Source organism: Leopardus geoffroyi, chromosome E3 (genome assembly GCF_018350155.1).
Source record: "Leopardus geoffroyi isolate Oge1 chromosome E3, O.geoffroyi_Oge1_pat1.0, whole genome shotgun sequence".
NCBI lineage: Eukaryota > Metazoa > Chordata > Mammalia > Carnivora > Felidae > Leopardus > Leopardus geoffroyi.
The window spans coordinates 9,879,327-9,894,231 of NC_059340.1; the positions used below are offsets into that span (position 1 = coordinate 9,879,327).

The 14,905-nt window shown below is 38.1% G+C and overlaps 1 protein-coding gene across 2 annotated transcripts in view; it reads right to left on the reverse strand.

Annotated features, from left to right (window-relative positions):
• The window catches only part of BAZ1B (bromodomain adjacent to zinc finger domain 1B), a 76,267-nt gene that overhangs the window by 18,140 nt on the left and 43,222 nt on the right, over positions 1-14,905 (reverse strand). For both annotated transcript variants that reach the window (XM_045461622.1, XM_045461621.1), the window contains exons 8-13: positions 10,985-11,123; positions 10,361-10,491; positions 8,242-8,347; positions 7,190-7,288; positions 4,380-4,557; positions 2,303-2,485 (exon numbers count right to left, since the gene is read on the reverse strand). In XM_045461622.1, the coding sequence (XP_045317578.1) occupies positions 2,303-2,485; positions 4,380-4,557; positions 7,190-7,288; positions 8,242-8,347; positions 10,361-10,491; positions 10,985-11,123 (836 nt within the window). The remainder of the gene's footprint in view (positions 1-2,302; positions 2,486-4,379; positions 4,558-7,189; positions 7,289-8,241; positions 8,348-10,360; positions 10,492-10,984; positions 11,124-14,905) is intronic.

Consider the following 14,905-nt stretch of genomic DNA (forward strand, 5'->3'; position numbering starts at 1 on the left):
GCAGAAATCTAATAGACAAAACAAAAAAAATGGAGCTAATTATTCTAATAAAGAAAAACCAGAGACATTTCATCAGTAAGGAATTAAGATACTGAGAAAACAGTGTCATGTGGATCTATATGGACTGAAAGCAGACAGACAGAGATTATGCTGAGGGGGTGAAAAATCGCAGAACATTATGCAGATGACTCCATTCTGTACAACTGCCATAAAACTATCTTCATATGTATACAGAAAACACACCAAAGTACTAAAGACTGATATCCTTGGGGAGCAACACCAGGACAGGAGTGGTTTCATGTTTTACGGTACCTCTCACACTGGATTTACTTACAATGAGCATGTTACTTTTAAAACTTAAAAACCAAAAAAACTGGATATCCACATGCAAAAAACTGAGGTTAGACCCTTACTCTACAAAAATTAACTCAATATGAATAAAAAATTCATTTAATTATTAATTTTTTTGAGAGAGAGAGAGAGAGAGAGAGAGAGCACGCGCGCACACACACCCGTGTGCACAAGCTAGGGAGGGGCAGAAAGAGGGGGAGAGACTCCACGCTGTCAGCACAGAGCCCAACGCGGGGCTCGAACCCATGAACCACGATATCATGACCTGAGCCGAAATCAAGAGTCAGGTGCTTAACTGACTGAGTCCCCACGGGTGCCCCTGGATCAAAGATTTAAGTGTAAGAGCTCAAACTCTAAAACCTGTAGAAGAAAACAGAGGGGAAGGACATTGGATTTGTTGACACTGGATTTGGCAATATTTCCTGGATGTGACACTAAAAGCAGAAGCAGCAAAAGAAACAACAGGTAAAGTGAATTTTGTCAAACTTTAGAACTTTTACACATCAATGGACATCACCAAGAGAAGTAAAAGGCAGCGCACAGGATGCGAGAATATATTAGCAAATCACACATGTGATAAAGGATTAATACCCAGAACGTATAAAGAACCTACATAACTCAACAGTGAAAAATATACAACCCAATTAAAAAGCAGCCAAAGGACTCAAAGCAACATTTCCCCCAAGAAGACAGACAAAAGGCCAACAAAAACATTGCTCAACATCACTAATCATTAGGGGAATGCAAATCAAAACCACAAGAGATCACTTCACACCCATCAGGATGACTGCAACCAAAGAAACAGAAAATACCAAGTGTTGGCAAGAATGCGGAGAAATCAGAGCCCTTGTGCACTGCTGATGGGCATGTAAAATGGTGCAGCTTCTATGGAAAACATGACCGTTCTTGAAAAAATTAACCAGAATTACTATAATGATGCAGCAATTCTACTTCTAGGTATACAGCCAAAAGAACTGCAAGTAAGAACTAGAACAGATAGCTGTACACTGGTGTTTAAAGCAGCATTACTGGATGTGAGGGCCACCGGCTGCAGTATCTGTCATGCCAGTTCTCCAGGACGGATCTGGCACATGTGGTGGGCTAGCTGAGTGTATCCTTCCTCCCTCACTGTACAGCCCTCCTGAACCTTCCCCCCATAGAGCAGGACCATTCTTCAGTCAAGGGTATACAGTGGCACTCCCCTGCTAGAGGCTCCCAGCAAGCTCTCAAGGCCCACAGCAGCATCACCCACTAGAGCCAAAAGGTGGAAGTTACCCAAGTGTGCATGGACGGATGAATATGGAATGTGGTATATACACAGAATGGACTATTACTCAGTCTTAAAAGGGAAATTCTGGCACATACTATAACACAGATGAGCTTTGAAGACGTTATGCTAAGTTAAATAAACCAGTCGCAGAAGGACAAATAGCATGATTCCACTTCTATGTAATGGGGCTCAGACTAGTTGAATTCAGACACAGAAAGAAAGTGGTGGTTGCCAGGGATTGAGGGGAGAGTGAAATGGGTAGTTCAGTCTTTAAGGAGCAGAGTGTCAGCTTGCAAAGGTAAAAAGGTTCTGGAGATGGATAGGGGAGATGGCTACATAATACTGTAGGTACTCGACACACAACTGACAAAGAGCATAGAAATGGCTAAAATGACTAAGTGCTCATTACGAGTATTCTACCATTTTTGAAAACTTAAAAACTGCTACCACCTTTTAAAAAGAAATCAGCTCTGGCAAAAGGGGCTGGGGACACTCTGAGCCATTATCCAGCTCTGCTCCACAGACGAATCTGAAAATCACAAAATTTAGTGAAAGTGATAAAAATGGACCACTGGTGCAGGAACAGTACTTTACAGAAGGTAAAATCACAGGGTCGGACCATTTTAAAACCAGACCGCACTCTTCCATAGTCATGAAACTGCATCTTCATGAACAAAATACCTTTGCTTCCTCTGCCATTTTCTTCTCTTCATCCACCTCTTCTGTCTTTGCTGAATCTTCGCTTTGGAGTTTTCTTCTCTTTTGTTTGGGAGCCATGAAGCCTTGGAGAAACTTCTTTATGACACTGGCTTGTAGGGCAATCACACACTCACCAAAATCCTTCAGTTTCTCTAATGAGATCACCTACAGGAAATGATGGAAACACCAGAATGAATGAAAGGCCAAGATGCGAGGAGACTATCCTCAACTAAATTAAAATCAACCTGGGCCCCAAATGGGTCACATAGCATGAATTTACCTCTATGCCTCAGTTCAGTGGGTGGTTTATACATTGAAAAGCAACTTATTACTTTCCCTGGCAATGGGACCCACGGGATGCTGAAACTTGCTCCACTCAAGAAGTCATTCATTCACTCAGCAATTGAGTACCTACTATGTACAAACTGCAGTCTCAAGGCAGAGAGAAAATGAGAAGGAAAATAAACATTACCTGACCCACCGGCTTACCAACTATATAAGCCAGGTAAATATGCTTTCCATACTTTTTCACCTAAGCCTCTCATTTATGTCCTGGATAAGGAAATCATTTTGATTCAAAGCATGCGCTTAAGTGAACACTACCTTCTCAGTCACACAAAACATGTCAATTAGAGATAGCATTTTAGAACAACAAAGAAATAAAGATGAATGATGGCAACCCAATGTTAGTAAGGTGTGAGCCTGGGTCTGGCACAAAGCAGGCAATGGATAAATATTTGCTAAATAAACAAAAAAGTGTATGTTGATTTTGAAACTGGCAAAATCCTTTAGGGTTGAAGAATTCTTTAAAAACATCATTAAGAACAACAAAGATGTTTAAATCCTTTTTCTCAGGAAATGTGCCACGCATTCATAACCAAATTACAGAGAAAAGGCTGGGGGTTCCTGGCTGGCTCAGTCAGTGGAGCAAAAGACTCTGCATTTTAGGATGGGGAGTGTGAGCTCCACACTGCGCATGGAGATTACTTTAATTAATAAATAAATAAATAAATAAATAAATAAATAAATAAATAAATAAAAGGAGAGAAAGCTGCATATATGTTTTACTAATTCTAATAGTAAAGACACAGAAATATGGAAGTCTGGCTGTAAGACATCTACCCTATCAACTCCTACCGTTATTATGTACCCCAAAGTAATATAAAGACTGAGAACAATGGAATGTATTTGTAAATTAGGAAAAATGGGGAGAAAAGATGCAACTGCTCATAAAAAAAATCACACAACTAATACACGTTTAATGCATACGTATAATTTGAAAAGACCCACAAATGTTATTACCTTTGGAGTTATATGGACTTTATCATTTAAAATCAGTAAAAAGCACTTTACAACAACTGATGGATAGTATTTTCCAATCTTCTCTCAGGCTGTGGTATCTAAACCTACCTCACGTGGAACATGGGGTCTCCTGAACTGGTTCATCCACAGCACGTGACAGTCTTTTGGAGCAGTAAATGACAAGACCGTAAATGGGCCTTGAAATGTATCCATTCACCAGCACCAGTGCTACCCAACATTAAGCAAACCCTTCTGAGCCAATCAGTGACAAGGATGGACAAATGGGAATATACAAACATGTTTCAGACCTTAAAGCATAGGCACCAATTACATGGGAATGTTAAATAACAGATACGTTAAGCAATGTTCCAGAACTGTGACTCCAAAACCAGTTTTCTATTCAACTTAATAGAAAAGAGATTTTTGGAGAGCTTGGCTCAGTTGGTGGAGTGTCTGACTCTTGATCTCAGGGTTGTGGATTCAAGCCCCACAATGGGTGTAGAAATTAAAAATAACATCTTTTAAAAAAAAAATAGAAAAACTCTTTTTGAACAAAGGATCTAAGTGTATGATGAGATTTTCCAGATATCAAAGGAAAAATACCACATGTACACAGAGAATTTTTGGTTCCACAGGTCTTTTAGGACAAACCCACATGTGATTTCCGGGGTCATCTGGGGAAGTCAAGAACATCAGGGCACAATTCCGAATTGAGTTTACATAAGTAACAGATTTCATTGGGTGTTTATGTTCTTACCCGAGCTTCAAATTCTGATGTTTCTTCCACATAACCAAGTCCCCCCTTTTGTAACCTTGTTGCAACTTCAATGAGATCACTACGAAGAAAGTTTAAAAGCTCCTGGTTGCCATCACAGGATTTTAGACCCAAATTTGGCTTCCGGGCCAGATGAATAGAATGAATAATGTCCTGGTACCTAGAAAAGTTGGGGTAGAGGGAAGGGGAAATAAAGGAACATTTCAAAACGGTCTATAAATTTCAACGACTTGAATGGCAGGTCTCATTTCTAGAAGACTTACTCAGACTGTTTTCATCTCTCCTGGGTGTTTCTTCAGACCCACGGTTTCTTGCACAAATTCTCAAATTTTTCTTATTCATTTTAAAAACACCCTTCTTTTATTCTGTATTTGATAATCCCAGTATCTGAAGTGCTCTCATTCATTCTCATACCTGGCTCTCATTCACATTTCCTGGTCTGGGTTTTGTTTTGACCTTTTTACCTTGAGTTTCTTGGATTTCTATCTGTGGAAATTCTTTGAGGCCTGGTTTGAAGCTTATTTCTCCACAAAGAATGTGCACTTGCTCATGTCAGCTGCCAGGAATTGCTACCAACCTGAGATAACTTTAAATCACCTGCCTGGAATTCCTTACAACATAGAAAAAAACATGAAACTGAGCAGAGACCCTATAGAAGGACCTTCAAGTTCACTCTCACACTACAGATTAACCTGCTGAAGTCCCAGCAGCAGACTCTCTTCTCTGTTGGCTTCTTACAACAAAATGAAAACTAAAGCTCAAGGTCATCTCCGTTGAGTTAGACTAAGTTTCCATTTCATTCATTCCAAGCACTTTTAATATTATTTTCCTCTGAATACAACCTTCCCTGTATCCCATGGGTTTTCTTACAAAGAAAGATTTCCCTTTCCTTGCTTTCTAGAATTCCCTTTTATTTTCTTCTTTGATACGTTATCTAGGAATACATTTAACTTTCAGTTAAGATCCTTTGGTTATCTTTAAAGAATTTATTTCTAACTTTATCATAATCTGATCAGAGAACGTATCCTGAAATTACTTTTTAAAAAAATTTTTTTAATGTTTATTTTTGAGACAGGGAGAGGGAGAGACAGAACATGAACGGGTAGGGGCACAGAGAGACGGAGACACAGAATCTGAAGCAGCCTCCAGGCTCTGAGCTGTGAGCACAGTGCCCGATGCCGGGCTTGAACTCACAAACTGTGAGATCATGACCTGAGCCAAAGTCAGACGCTTAACCAACTGAGCCACCCAGGCACCCCTTACATCTGTTGAGATTGCTTTTGTGGCTGAGTATATGATTATCTTTTATAAATGTTGATGGATATAACAAAAAACTTCACTTCTCTGTTTCCAGTTGGCCTGGTATCTATCATTTTGTTTTTAAATTCCTTTTTTATTGAGATAATTGAGTGCACACTCTATATCCTCCATCACTTATTTTCTTGAAAAGAGCATATACATTTTTGTTTTATAAATTTGAACCTCAAATGGTTTGTGATACATTATCCTATCCTTATCCCCTTGGCCATCCTAAAGGAAACTCAAATAACCACCAACAAGAGAACAGATAAATGAGATTCACAAAGATTACACAAATTCACAGAATCATATATAGAAAGGAAAATGATGGGCGTTCAGTTATAAAAATCACGGATGGAACCTGAAACTAGTATACTGTATATCAACTATACTTCACTTAAACACAATGATTTTTTAGTATAAGAATGCTAACTAAAAAACATTACATCTCAAAGACCACATATGCTTGATAGCCTTTAAAAAGTTCAAAATCAGCAAAACAAGATATGTGAGATTTTTTTAATGTTCAACAAAAGAAAAAAGTTTAAGTTTTGTTTTTAATTCCAACTATCAAAAATACTTTACCCAAACAGAAGGAAAGTCACAGAACTACATTCCTTTGTGATTCTATGTATTGACATTTTTCCTTGTTTTTCTTAATTTGCCTCGTCATATCTATAGTAAAACACCATGATTCAGAATGCAATTTTAATTAATCTCCACATTAAGTAGGAGACTAAAACTAGTATACTGTACCCACCATCACTCACAAAAGTATGGAGAACTTGCAATGTATTGAATGGCATTTTCCTTCTCTCTTCAACCAAACCTAAATTAAACCATGAAAGCGTGCACTTGACACTAAAGGCAGCCTTAAGCCAAAACTTTGCCCTGTCTTTGACAGGAACAATGGCTAGAGCAGGACGGACACTAGCAAATCTCAGATGTAGACAGTTTTTGTTTTGAGGGGCTTTTTAAGACAATTCACATTAACATTAAACTCACCATTTTAAAGCATACACTTCAGTGGCTTTTATGTTGTGGAACCATCAAAACTACCTAATTCCGAGACTCCCATCACCTCATGAAGAAATCCCACACCTGTGAGCAGTCACTCCCAATTCTCCCCGTCCCCCACCCACTGGAAAGCACCTGTATATTTTGTCTCTATGGAGTTGTCTATTCTGAAAGTCTTACACAAATGGAATCCTAAAACATGTGTCTGTTTACCTAGCTTCTTTGACTCCACCGTTTCAGCCACGTTGTAGCATGTACCAGTACTTTCTTTTGTCGCTCAATATACGGCGATGCTACATTTTGCTCATCCGTCAGCTGAAGGACATTTAGGTTGTTTGCATTTTTTGGCTATTTTCAATATTGACAGAATACTTCCGAAATGTATTTTAATAGCTTTTATGAATAAACAAACAAAGATCCCCTAAGATATTTAAATGCTGAAGAGAAGCTGTGAGGAGCAAGATGAAAGACCTTACCTCTTTTCCAGTCTCTCTTTAAGTTGACTTTCTCTTATTCCCTGAGGGTGAAGGCAGTTTAGCAACTCATCCAGTTCCTTCTGACTATCACATAAAAACCTGCAAGGAGCAAAACAGACCTAGTGACTCTGAAAAACAATCAAATACTAAGAAAGAGATCTACAGAGATCTAAGGTTGTTGGTGGGAGTTGGGAGAGAATTCCAAACTTGCTTACAAGTAGAATAATTTACTATTTCCATGAAGTGTAATGTTAAGTTTACCCTAGAATATTGAAGCCAATGTTTCCTACTAAAATAGACAAATTTTATAAAGTTAATAAGCACAGCTGTCACACACCTTCAAAAGAGTAAACTTATATACAAAACTAAAAGATAAAAGGTCATTAAACCAAAAGGTGGATCAGAGGTGGAACAGTTAATGCAATCACAAAGTGAAAGGGACCCTCTCAAAACCTAGCTCCCTGCCTGAAAGAGAACTGACACAAAAGATTATTACTATGTATACAATATTTTATTCTTTAATTAATAAAGATGAAAATCCTAAATCTATTCCCAGAATCAAAAGCACTGCCAACATAACATAAGATCTATTATAGAACATACACAGTTACTTTATAAGGGGGAAATAAAATTCCAAAGCTTAGAAAAAATATATTATTATCCAAAAAAAAAAAAAAAAAGCGTGCTTTTAAAGCAATGAGTTTACATATTCAAGAAATCAAAGTCATACAAAATGATCTTAATAATCACTGGTATCACTATATTAAATATTTTCCTTCTTTTTCTTAATTTATTATCTTGGGAGAGAGTGTGAACATGTGCACACAGGCGTGTGATCAGGGAAGGAGCAGAGAAGGAGGGAGAGAGAATCCCAAGCAGGCTCCACGCTGTCAGTGTGGAGCCTGACGCAGGGCCTGATCTCACGAACTGTGAGATCATGACCTGAGCCAAAATCAAGTCAGAAGCTCAACCGACTGAGCCACCTAGGTGTCCCTAAAATATTTTAACGTGAAAAAAAAAAAATAGAGCAACCAGATAAATGCTCACATTACCATAGATTCTGTCCTTGTTTGGGTATGGTGGTCTCCACAGCAACTTCTGCTGATGGGCCAGGTTGTACGTTCATGCTTACGTTTTTGCCTAGGTTTGCTTTCTTACCTAAAAAAAATTAAAACATTTGGTTGAATATAGTAAATACCCAATTCCTACTTTCAAACCTCAGTGGGACACAGTGCCAAAGCCAACAACTAATAACACAGATGCTGCATATTGAATATAGCCAATGTACAGCAGGTGCTAGTTTCTCTTAAACATCTTATGTACAGCACATCATCTGAGATAATTGCTCTCTATGCAGCTGAACAGCTGCACGGTCCAAGGTTCGGAGTGTGGCAACTTAGAATGGAATGGGAGCACTGAATAACTATCAAACAATTTACTTCTTGTACATCTGTAGTGAAGTAGAGACAACTGAAACATATAAAACCATAAACTTACCCCTGGAGGCTTCAAATGTCAAACATGATTAACTTTTTTGTAAACCAGCTCCTATCTACCATTAGGACATGAATACAGACGGATCTTAAGCCAATGTGAAGCCTGTAGTAATACTCTCATGGCTCCTGTCCCTTGCTCCCATTCTGCCCTCTTTACCCTGCAGGCACTTTCCCTGCAATAGAACACATGACCCTGTAGTCTTGAGTCAAGTGACTCTGAAGTGACCTTGCCATGCCTGAATGAGGGAACATGAAGCAACAACATCCGCCAGGATGCGCTGGAAGTGAAGGGACTGATGTCCATCCTTTCTTGAGAGCTAGAACTACGGAAACCTGATTTCTAAAGACAGCCATTAAGCTTTTGAACATCATAAAATCAGTCTCTCCTCCTGCTGGAAACTCTCCCCCCAGATCTGAAGATCCGGACTTCACATTTACTGCTCTCAAATACAACTGCCCTCATGTGGGTATTTACAAAATTTACTAAAACTAGATCTTTCTACTAAGTACTACAATCTAACACTTAATACAATGCGCAATATGAAAATACCTGTGAAACTTTGAGCTATATATTAATTTCTTTAACAATTTTGAGTTTTAAGTTTGGGTTAAGAGTTTCTCTAAAATGAAGGAAAACTGCATTTTACAAAAATCTCTCCAAGAAATATAATGATCTAATATTTGAGAAGTAATTTGCATTAGGTCGTAGAAAGCAGAGCTAGAAGGAAGCTTGCAGATCATTTAACCCAGGGGTTCTCAATTGGGAGCCAGGCTGCCTCCCAGGAGCCATGTGGCAATGTCTAGTGACATATTTGGCTGTCACTATTGCATCTAGTCCACTGAGGCCAGGGATGCTGCTAAATATCCTACAATACACAGGAATGACCCCCGTCTACAAAGAATTATCTCACCCAAAATGTCAGTAAGGTTGAGAAATCCTGACTTAACCTCACCATTTGGTTTTTTTCATTAAAAATTTTTTCTTTTAATTTCTTTCTTGAAATATTATACATATTATATATGTAAATGTTGTTATATATAATATATATTCAATATATACCTCAAGAAAAAAAGTGCCCCTCTGTATTTATTTTACAAACTGAATAGACCCGTGTAACTAGAACCCAGATCAAGAAAAAGAACATCAGTATCCCTTTATGACCCTTTCTCCGTCACTTATTTTTAGTTATTTGCTGTTTCCCCTCACTAGAATTTTAGTTAAATGACATTCAGCACCTTATCTGTCTTGTTTGCTATCTTATAGCAAAACATGAAAAATTGGTTGGCACATACAAGATGCTCTATAAATACTGAATAAATAAGTTTTGGAAGATGTGTAACTGCCTTCTTAGCCCCTTCACCTCAATTCCAGCCATTAAGGTACCTACAAAGAGACTTTTAAGGAACAAAGTTTGAAGACTATTTGTATAAAATCTAATACCCAAATATCCTAATATTCAAGCTCTTTTCACACTATACCTGGAACAAAATTGGTAATCAAATGTTAGTTTCCTTCCTTCTTCCGTGCATTTCACATTCTCCCATCCCACTCAAATACATCTACCTAAGAAGACAATAAAGAATTCTTTCAAATGGAAAAAGTGACAGAGAAAATACAGTCCTTATTAATGACCCTACTCAAGCAGGGTAAAAGAACTGGTAGATATATACATACTTCGGGGACAGTAATCCTCATCAGGAGAGTCCGCACGGTCTTTGCGGTGATTGAATCGGTAGTCGATGCTGTCATGTACCCAGCCTTTTTCAATGAACAATCCTGGAACTTCATCTGAGAAGAGCCAGTATCTATAAATCACAACCATATATTAGTAAGATAATGACAGATTATGAGCATGACTGTTAGTGGAGATGATCACACAATATCACTGAAAATTCAGATAGATACAAATGATAAAGTAAGGCACAGAATACCAACATTTTTGAAATTTGAGATTCACAGCTGTAATTTTTATAACTTCTAATATTTCTGTTTAGGTTCGACACAATGTACACATGCAAAATGTATCGCTATTTTTAATAAACTCTATTTGAATTACATTTCGCAAATCACAATAATTTAAGTTTCATATCTGTAGTATCTTCAAGAACAGGGTCATGTCTTACTTAACTTTGTAACTAGCATGTGGCACAGAAAATATTCAATAAATGTGTGAAGAGCAATTGTTTCTGAAATCCATAAATAGGGAAGCCTGTCTATTCTTGGTACTTTAGGCAGTTTCATAACTAGGAACAATAGAACAGCTCTAGAAGATAACAAAAATTAAGTTTAGTAACTTACCTGTTATGGTTTCGATCTGTACCAATAGGAGTCCTGCGCATGACCAGCTTTGCCTTGGCAATTCCTTCCTGGAAAGCCTTCTCGGCAGCTGCTTTGTGCTTTCGTATTCGTTCTTCTTCAGCTTCACGTTCTAGTTTCACTGTTACAGATAAAAGAATCAACTAGATTTTTTTCCCTAATAAATTCCATTCTTACAAATTAAGTAGAATACAGAGCAGAAAGTATAAAGTCGATTTTCCGTCAAACCTTATTAGTTTCCTTCTCCTGATTCTGATCTGTTGTAAGAAATGATGTGCTATAAGGCTGGTTGCCCTATGTCCTTTGAATTCTGATGATACCGCAACCATCAACTCAATGCAAAATCTTTTCTCTTCAAAATGTAACTTCTTACTAATTTTAATAATCAAATTAGATTAATTCTATTAATAATTTAAAATGGAACATTAAAACAGTCCCTAAAGAGAATTAATTGATCCTCAAAATTATGAGAATGAATAAAACCAGAATAGTTATTTTGAAAACATATTTTGGTACTGAGGAAGCTGATTATTATTCAGCTTATTAGCCTTGGTGACAAGCAAAAAGAACTGAGAAATCAAGGGCGGGCAGGCAAGCACTTGTGGATAATAATCATCACTGCATACTGAATACCATTCGGGGGTTGGTTATTCAGCAAGTTACTACTGTTACAGATGAAAAAAAGAAGTTTTACTCAATTTATTCCCGATCATTCATCCACCCAGAAATTTCTCTCAACAACAAAAGCAGCTCAGTAATCTTGTCTTTTCAGTTTTTCTATAACTGTCACAAATTTTGAAACAGTAAGTATACAGTGCTGCTATTTACAAGGCCAGAATTTGTAACACTGATCTTCTAATAATGACAGCCTCTACAGCATGATAAGAATCTGGAAAACACATCAATCTACAGATGTTACTTTAAACAAGACAAATCTCAGTTATTTAAAACCAACATGATACTTGTTACCTTTAACAAAGTTTGCTCTCCTGAATGGAACTATGTTTGCAACAAGGATTACAGTAAATATAAGTACAAAGGTAATGATAAAAACAGTAATGGCTTCATCACAATACAAGTTCTTTCTCCTACGGCCACAAATAAACAAAAAACTCAGGGCAAGTCATAAAAAGAAGACCAAATTTAGTTTCAGAGGCTATAGAACTGAAGGAGACACTGAAAGACCTGAATTCTAATTCAAGTACTGGCCTTGGCAAAATATTAACAGTCTTTGTCCCTTATTTCTCTACATCAATTAAGAGTGCCATAGATAAATAAATAAATAAATAAATAAATAAATAATCAACTGCCTTTCCTCTGTCATGTGTTAAGATAAATATAACACACAGAAAGAAACACTTCAAAAACCCAAGAAGAGGGGCGCCTGGGTGGCAGTTTAAGCATCCGACTTTTTTTTAATGCTTATTTTTGAGAGAAAGAGAGAGAGAGAGAGAGAGAGAGCACGCGTGCACGTGAATGAGGGAGGGGCAGAGAGAGGGAGACACAGAATCTGAAGCAGGCTCCAGGCTCTGAGCTGTCAGCACACAGCGTGACTTGGGGCTTGAAATCGTGGACCATGAGCTCATGACCTCAGCCAAAGTCGGGACACTTAACCTACTGAGCCACCCAGGCACCTCATGACTCTTGATTTTAGCTCAGATCATTATCTCATGGTTGGTGAGCTCTAGCCCAGCATTGGGCTCCATGCTGACAGTGCTGAGCCTGCTTGGGATTCTCCTTCCCTCTCTCTCTGCCCCTCCCTCAATTGCCCAGGCTCTACCTCTCTCAAAATAAATAAACTGAGGGGCGCCTGGGTGGCGCAGTCGGTTAAGCGTCCGACTTCAGCCAGGTCACGATCTCGCGGTCCGTGAGTTCGAGCCCCGCGTCGGGCTCTGGGCTGATGGCTCAGAGCCTGGAGCCTGTTTCCGATTCTGTGTCTCCCTCTCTCTCTGCCCCTCCCCCGTTCATGCTCTGTCTCTCTCTGTCCCAAAAATAAATAAACGTTGAAAAAATAAATAAATAAATAAATAAATAAATAAATAAACTGAAAAAAAAAAAAAAAAGAGGGGGTGCGTGGGTAGCTCAGTCAGTTAAGCATCCAACTTCAGCTCAGGTCATGATCTCATGGTTCTTTAGTTTGAGCTCCATGTTGGGCTCTGGTGCTGACAGCTCAGAGCCTGGAGCCTGGTTTAGATTCTGTGTCTCCCTCTTTCTCTGTCCCTCCCCTGCTCACACTCTGTCTCTCTCAAAAATTAAGTAAACATTTTTTTTTAACTTAAAAAACCATTAAAAAGAAAACTCAAGAAGAAATCATTACATTTCTGGTGAAACACAGCTAAAGTGTGATTACATATATATATATATATATATATATATATATATATATATATATACACATACATACACACACACGTATACATACACGTATATAATAGTTATATACATACAGTTATTACATATATAATATTATATACATATACACAATGACTATATATATATAACTTTAAAACTGGAAAGTACACACATATAAATGCAATGTGTGTATATATACATGTGTATATATATATATATATATATACACACACACACACACATATGTGTGTGTATATACATGTAAAAACATTCCAGCGGCCTTACTTAGTATAAACTAAAACCTGTTTTTGTTTTTTTTTTTATGTTTTATTTATTTACTTATTTTGACACAGCACAAGCAGAGGAAAGGCAGAGAGAAAGGAAGAATCCCAAGCAGAATCTGTGCTGCCAGAACAGAGCCCAATGTGGGGCTCAAACTCACAAAATGTGAGATCATGACCTGAGCTGAAATCAACAATCAGATGCTTAACCGACTGAGCCAGTCAGGAGTCCTTAAAATCTGTTTTAAAAGAAGTATTACATATACATGAAAGAACTACTGAAGTTATTTCTACGTATCTGTCTAATTCTTAGTATCCAACTTTGACAAATAAATGGTTTTTACCATCTTCATTTCACAAGCTGGAAACTTTCCTAAGGTTGGATACTGTAACAGTGATCAAAATAGCTTAAAAATCAAAAAACCCCAATAAACATAGCAGGTTTACTGTGGGTAACAGCAACTATGAAACTTATTTTGTGTACATCATAAGACTGAGCAAATAAGTACACACTGATATTGATGGATACACTAAGGTTCTCATGATGTTATAAGAAGGGAGATACAAATACAGAATGAGGGATGGCAAACCGGAACCCTTGGGTGTCAAAATTTAGGAATAAATTTAACAAAGTACAAAATGTATACTTTGAAAACTACAAAATATTTGTTGAAAGAAAGTAATGATCTAAATAAAGAAAACATCTGATGTTCATGGATCAGAAGACAAAATATCATTAAGAGAGCAATACTCAAAACTGACCTATCTACAGTCAGTTGAGCGTCAGGCTTCAGCTCAGGTCACGATCTCACAGTTCAGGAGTTTGTGTCCTGCATTGGGCTCGCTGCTGTCAGTGCAGAGCCTGCTTCAATCCTCTGCACGCCCCCCCCCCCCACTCCTTCCCTGCTTGTATTCTCTCTCAAAAATAAAACTTTTAAAAATTTGTTTTTTTAATGTTTATTTATTTCTGAGAGACAGACAGAGCATGAGTGGGGAGGGGCAGAGAGAGAGGGAGACACAGAATCCGAAGCAGGCTCCAGGCTCTGAGCTGTCAGCACAGAGCCCGATGCGGGGCTCGAACTCACAAACCGCGAGATCATGACCTGACCCGAAGTCGGTCACTCAACCGACTGAGCCACCCAGGCACCCCAGAAAGAAAACATTTTTTAAAAAAAGGAACTGATAAGGGCGCCTGGGTGGCTCAGTTGGTTGAGCGACTTCGGCTCAGGTCATGATCTCGTGGTTTTTGAGTTCGAGCCCCACATCGGGC